At 44.6% G+C, this 6,535-nt stretch overlaps 1 protein-coding gene across 2 annotated transcripts; it reads right to left on the reverse strand.

Annotated features, from left to right (window-relative positions):
- Positions 1-436: 436 nt before the first annotated feature.
- Positions 437-6,272, reverse strand: flt3 (fms related receptor tyrosine kinase 3). 2 transcript variants are annotated; one of them, XM_057012706.1, is made up of 23 exons: positions 6,197-6,272; positions 5,763-5,833; positions 5,320-5,471; positions 5,111-5,235; positions 4,929-5,040; positions 4,748-4,854; positions 4,493-4,662; positions 4,271-4,406; positions 4,010-4,187; positions 3,843-3,943; positions 3,662-3,767; positions 3,388-3,590; positions 3,200-3,303; positions 2,988-3,120; positions 2,779-2,883; positions 2,582-2,692; positions 2,349-2,499; positions 1,942-2,191; positions 1,746-1,868; positions 1,561-1,672; positions 1,380-1,479; positions 1,122-1,227; positions 437-1,050 (listed from the first exon to the last, which is right to left on the reverse strand). In XM_057012706.1, the coding sequence occupies exons 1-23, from the start codon at positions 6,204-6,206 to the stop codon at positions 856-858; spliced, it is 2,961 nt and encodes a 986-aa protein (XP_056868686.1). In that variant the 5' UTR covers positions 6,207-6,272; the 3' UTR covers positions 437-855. The 2 variants fall into 2 exon arrangements, with proteins under 2 accessions (XP_056868686.1, XP_056868685.1); XM_057012705.1 differs by having other exon boundaries at positions 1,942-2,245.
- Positions 6,273-6,535: the final 263 nt, after the last annotated feature.

The raw sequence follows: 6,535 nt of genomic DNA on the forward strand, positions 1-6,535 counted from the left end.
ACGATCACTTCCTGGTTCCAGTGGGATGAGAACGTATAACACAGTGTAATCTGGAAAAGCCCTTTTTAATATCACCAACTAATTCATTACAAGTCTCCAAACGCATCATTTAACGCAATAATTATTTTCTAATCAGGGATTTTACCGTTTAACTTAAATGTTATTTAAAAAACACACACACAGGCCTTCCTTAAAACACATAACTATGATTTACATTAGGGAAAATGTAAAGAATAAAGTGATCTTTTATATTTCTAGGCTACCGTTTTCTAATTTTATCTTAATTTGCATAAATTGTGACTGTAGGCTGAAGTTGTGCATTAGTGGGGTGAATGTACTCTTGGACATGTCCCCTGTGTCCAAAGCCTGGTCAACATTTTCTTTCATCAGATCAACTGTTGGGGAAAAAAGGGATGAAGGTCAAAAAGCGATAGAATTTTCAGATGTTTTCCACCAGAACGGGTGTTTTTTTTTTTAATGCAAGCTGTCCGCCATGCAGGGTGAAATATGAGTTACATTTCTGTATCAGTTACACTTTATTGTATAAAACAAACACTCACGGTTGTAATACTGCAGTCCAAAGAAAGGAATAAAAATATTGCTTATAAATGGTTGATAAAAAATAGCTTGATAGTCCTGAGAACGTCTGGCATTCTGTGATGAAAAAATATATTTCTTTTTAGATTCAAAATAAAGTAAGAAAAAAGGTAAAATCGCCTTTATAAACCTGTAAAGTATTTACACTCAGTCCAGAACATTCAATCTCACTGACATCACTTAACAGAATTCATGCTTTAACTCTCAAGAGCAGTATAAAACCCACATCTGTGGTTAAAAGGAAAACTGGTTTTAGCATCACTGTGCATCAGGCTTCAGCAGCTTCTCCTCCTCTGCGCTGGTCTCCAGCTCTTTGCTCTCCGTGGCCGAACGTGGTTGAGAATATTCGTTGGCCGCCTTGTTCTGGTTCTGTGTCTCCAGCGCAGAAGTGGCCTTGGTGGCCGCTGCGTTGGTGTGGACACACTCCTTCTGCTCCAGTATGTTATGGTAGAGCTGGCGGAGGGAGAGAGGAATCAGAAACGGATAACGAGATGAAACAAATGGGACGAGTGGGAGCAGCCCACCTTCTCCTCTCTGTCCGTCAATTGGTTGCACATGAAGGACACCAGCTCTGAAAAAGACGGTCGGCTTCCTGGATTGAGGGCCCAGCACTTACACATCATCCCGTACCTGCAGGAGGGGGTAAAGGTGAGCACATTGGGCAATTTAGACTCTCCAAACAACCAAATGTACTTGTCATTGGACTGGGAGCGCCAGGAAAACACCGGGACTAGGGGAGAACATGCAAAACTTGGAATGTACTGTAGCATTTTTGAGCCTACACAGAATCACTGGCGTAGTACGGACACTCCATCTTAAATCCTCTTTCAATCATGGAGTAGAAGTTGTGATCCACTTTTATTCCAGGGTATGGAGTCACGCCTATAGAGAGAAACAGGAAGCGTTATTCGTTGTGCTGGATTGGAGTTGTTTTGTTGTTTTAGCTAATGTGGCATAGGCTACCGAGGGAGAAGACCTCCCAGAGGAGAATCCCGTAAGCCCAGACGTCGCTCTTCGTGGTGTATATTCCCTGAAACGTGCTCTCCGGGGCCATCCACTTCACGGGCAGACGCACCTGATGCAGAGACCACAGATGGACAAAATGTTCTCCAGCACACGAACGATGCGTGAATAATACTTGCACGTACGTTTCCTCTCACAACGTAATTGGAATCATTCTCGATGTCCCTGGCCAATCCGAAGTCGCCAATCTTGACCAGCCTGTCCTTGGTCACCAAGATGTTTCGAGCTGCCAGGTCTCGATGGATACACTGTTGAGAGAACATTTGCTACTTACTTTTATACCTGGAAGTTAAAACAGTTCATTTAGAGTATCTCCCTTACGTTCTTGGAGGAGAGGAACTCCATGCCTTTGGCCACCTGGAATGCAAAGCTGAGCAGATCATCGAAGGTCAGGGTCTGCAGGTCCTCAGGCCGCTCATCCTCAAGCTCCTCGACAATTTCTGGATCTGCAGATGAACTCAGTTTGGACCAACGTGAAGCTGACATCGTGATTCCAATGCTGCGGTTTTCACCTTCAAAGTTATTCCCGTTATCAGAGCCGAGTGTGAGGATGGCGATGTTGTCCTGCCCCCTAGTGGCCGAAGGGTACATGGTCACATAATGCTCCTGCGATACGTGCTGTTTGCTGAGAAAATGCAAATAAATTTACAACAGGTTGCCAATAAATTAATAAAATGCCTCTTTAAATGCAAAACTATTCACACAATTGTTAAATCATCCTTTCTCACCCCGGCTTTGTCTCCAGGTTTTGGTAAAGGCTGCTGAAACGGTCCTTGTTGAAAGCATCGGTCACAGATTTGTGGTAGAGCTCTCTGTTCTTCTTCAGGTAATTCAGAAGATCTCCATGACAACAGTACTGAAAGATCAGGTATGTCGGCCCTGCTTGTAAAACAGCACATATTTTTGGTAAAACCTTTTGAAATAATCAGGCAGACACTGAGAGATCCAGCCATTGTTGTACCTGATTCGGTGCACGCTCCGAGCAGGTTTACGATGTTGTCGTGAGAGCCGATGTGAGTCAACATTTTCAGCTCGGACACCAGGGCCTCCTTCTCCACAGAGTGGTGCTTTTCTGCAGCGTTAACACGCCACATTAGCTACTACTCACATTGGACTGTTGCTCTGTCGTAGAAAATTCAAATATGTGAACTCACAGACCTTTGAGCATCTTCACGGCCACCTGCTGTGGCACTCCAGGCTTGCTGATACCATAAGCTGTCGCCTGGACCACCATTCCAAAAGCCCCAGAGCCCAGCTCCTTTCCTGGGTAATACAAATATTGACGCGCTGATGACACCTTCATCTTCCTTTTCTACTGATTATAACGTAGAAATTCACATTTCATATCTGTCTAATGGGATTCGTACCCAGTTCCAGGTTCTCTCTGGGAAACTCCCACTTGGTGTCGTACTCGAAGTCCTTGAAGTTTATGTAGATGTAATCGTTGTCGCTGGGGCCGACCATCTGGATCATCTGAAGCTGGGGCTGATACTTGGGTTTCTGTGGGGAAAAACCCAAAGGTTCCACATCACTTCCTGTCTGCGTGAACAGATACAAATGTGTGATCTGTAATTGTTACCTTCTTCTTGATAAAGTAGAAGAGGGTCACGCTCACTACTACTAGAGCCACAAGAAGAAGCAAGCTGCTGACTTTCAGCAGGTTAAAGTTCTCATCTGGTGATACTACAGCAATGAAAAAACACGATTTCCAGTCATCGTCCCTGTTGTTTTCCTTTCCTCATTCAGATATTACACCCGTCTTCCTACCACTAGAAACCCGGAGCAGCTGTGGGTGGAACTGTGGGGATTTGCACCAAGAACCCACCGAGTTAGTCAGGCAAAACCTGTAATGGTGTCCCTTCACCCACGTTCTGTTGGGGGAAGACAGGATTTCCTTCTTGCAGGAGAAGTCGGTGACTGTCACAGAAGTGTCCGGAATCACAGTCCAGGAGGAATCAAGCTCGCAGATGCTTGGAGACAGACAGCCTTGAAAGGAAATCTGGAGGAATAATGGAGCGAGAAGGTCTGATGGGGGACATACCTGTCGTTGGCTGAAACACAAGACATCCATGTGTAGTTCGCAGGCACAAGACTCGACGTCTCCACCATGATATCGATGCCCGTCCCGAATGTGAACATCGGCGTGTCTGAAATGAAGCCCGGAACTCTGAGCACCTTCAACCAGAAGGTCCACAGACCAAAAACAAATCATTGCCTCTTACCTGCAACGCACACAGACACCGTCCGTGTTTCCTCACGTCCTCCTGCCTCCAAGAGCAGCTTGTAATCACCCGCTTGGAGCGGATTACAGAGTTTGACAGTGCTGAGAGGGTACAACCATGAGTTTATTCTTGTCCCTTCAAAATTGACGCATGTTTGTTGTGTCTACCTGTGTTTCGTCACCCAGGTCTGCCTGATGCATTCAGTCACCATCTTATTGGGAGCTTCCCAGGAACAGCGACGGAGCACTGGGTGGTAGGAGACTCTGGCTTCCAGACAGGTGTCGGAGACGTCATTAGCCGAGACGATTTTGCTCTTTTCCAGCTCCACGGAAAGGAAACCTTCAGCTGGAGCCCAAAAGATGCAGAACGAGTGAAAAGATTTCAAGACACACTTGCTGATAATGGCGCTGAGATGGATTTTTACCAACCTTGGACATTAACGTAGACGTTCTTATTCCTGTTATCGTCCCTGCAGGTGTATGTGCCGCTGTGGCTCACATTCACTGATTTGATGAACAGGTAGGTCATCCTACTATTGCTGTGGTGATCCGTTTTAATGCAGAGCTTTAAAGGAAAAACAAAACCCAGATGATGACAGTGGGAGTAATTCATGCTTTGGTAATGTGGCGTGTGTTGTACTGATCAGGCACCTCCTGGGAATCGGAGTGGCAAGCTAATTTGTTCTCATCCATTTCTAGGCCCCCTTTGTCCCACTTAGGGTAGGGGCCATAATAAGCCTTTTTCCGGCAGCGGAGCAGCAAGGACTGATCGGGCTGAACGGTGATATTGGAGAGCTCGTCTTCCTGCATCCTCTCCAGATCTAACAAGACACTTTTATTGGTTTACGTCCAAACATCCTCATCTGTTATTGTTTTATTGGTGAATTAATGCAAAGGAAACACTACCATAGTCATAGAGTTGGGTGCATTCTTGTCCGGCAGCATTTTCAGCGCAGCACATCGCTCCCCTGTTAAAGAAGGCGCTACTGGATTTTTCGCTACCTGAATACCCTCTGAGAGAAGAGCCAACATGTTATTGTTTTACAGAACACATCGACAGACGTTTCAGAAGCAGTTATCGTCTCACCCGGAAAATCCAAGCGTGGGCTCTGGGCATCCTCCAGAGGTGCACAAGAAGTAAGGGGAACTATTTTGCTCATTGAACTGGCTCAGTAACAGCCTGGGGGTCGTGGGACGACCTGTTTAAATAGATCATGTTTATCACCACAGAGCTGGTGCGTGGTTTGTGGTGATCAGACAGTTTCTCACTTTTCACAACCCTGAGTGACACAGACACAGAACTCCGGACGCCATTGCCGGTTTCACATGTCAGCTCATACTCCCCAGAATTGGCCTCCGAAAGAGCCGGCAGCACCAACAGCCGACTCCCATTTCTGGTCAAGGTGCGAAAGCACTCAGTGAAACACGCACACATGTAAAAGAGAAGAGGTACTTGTTCCTCATAAACACCGGCTTACACCGCGTGGATGGGCTCCGCTTCGCGGGTCCAGGAGCATGCGGGGTTGCCAGAAAGCTTCTCCAGGGAAATGTTGAGAGTCTTGCCAAGGCAGACGTCCACCCTGACTGGAGCAGATGGACTCAGATCATCAGCTGGAACAAAACACGCTACCTGAAAAACCAAACGCCAAAGAAATGGATTTAATGCGCGTATTTGACCCGGCACCACCAAATCATCATCATCACTTTTCTGAGCCATTAAAAGTGACTCCATCATCAAATTGTGAATGTTTGCACATCTGCAGCATATTCAACTATTAAATCTCCTTTCCTGATGTTTGAGCTTGTCATACCCTGTGCATTCATTGACCAGTTACCTTTCACTCTTAAGTTTAAGGAACAAACAATGCTTCACATTATTATTATTATTATTGTTAAAGTAGAGGATTTATTTTTATCTTACCTTCTGACTGGGTACGCAGAGTTGGCTCGTCTTTGCTGCAGCAGTACAGCAGACGCACAGGAGGAGAACTGCTAGAAAAACACAAACGTCTCATTTAATCACAACGGGGACTATTTGAGCAATCAACTTAACTAAACAGTGTAATTTCAGAACAAAAATATGTTAAAAAAAACAAAACAAAACCCCAACTTAACTATAGATTTGTGTCCCCTCTGGAGTATTTAAGTATATATTATAATACTACAACTAACATTATCCCAATATTATAACTACTAATTACGAAACAAACAAAAAAAACACCAAAACAATATGATTCAAAATATATTATCGGATCATGTTTAGAAAAGATAACACTTAAGAAATATGAATAAATCTGTCGAAATCTAATTTATTCCAATCGATTTTGTGTCAACTATTGAAATGTTCGGACTCACCCGCGATCATATTGATGCTTTATTTCTGTCAGTGTCACATAGTGATTAACGCACCCTGCTGAGAAACTACCTGTTTTATAAGGGGGAAGTCTGGACATGACGTCAGATTGTGAGGAGAACCAGACATCTTATAAAGATTTACGAGGCTTTTACTTTGATTCGTCAAAGATTCTCTTTAGTGCAGGGGTTTGCATCCTTTTAGGTGAAGTGTGTTTTTTTCTAATCACGTTTTTTAGACAGAATTACGTGCAATAATCGTGCAAAAACGGTGCAAAATCACATACATTTGCATGCGCGGATATACGTCGAAATTACCCAGAATGCACAGCGAAGTTAGCG

Source organism: Takifugu flavidus, chromosome 17 (genome assembly GCF_003711565.1).
Source record: "Takifugu flavidus isolate HTHZ2018 chromosome 17, ASM371156v2, whole genome shotgun sequence".
Lineage (NCBI taxonomy): Eukaryota > Metazoa > Chordata > Actinopteri > Tetraodontiformes > Tetraodontidae > Takifugu > Takifugu flavidus.

Excerpts from the sequence above, each read along its gene's own strand:
- flt3 (XM_057012705.1), bottom strand. Across the intron at positions 3,768-3,842 it reads GGTGTCTGTGTGCGTTGCAG|ACACGCCGATGTTCACATTC; the intron begins GTAAGAGGCAAT and ends GCTTCATTTCAG. Across the intron at positions 2,693-2,778 it reads GGCCGTGAAGATGCTCAAAG|AAAAGCACCACTCTGTGGAG; the intron begins GTCTGTGAGTTC and ends TTAACGCTGCAG.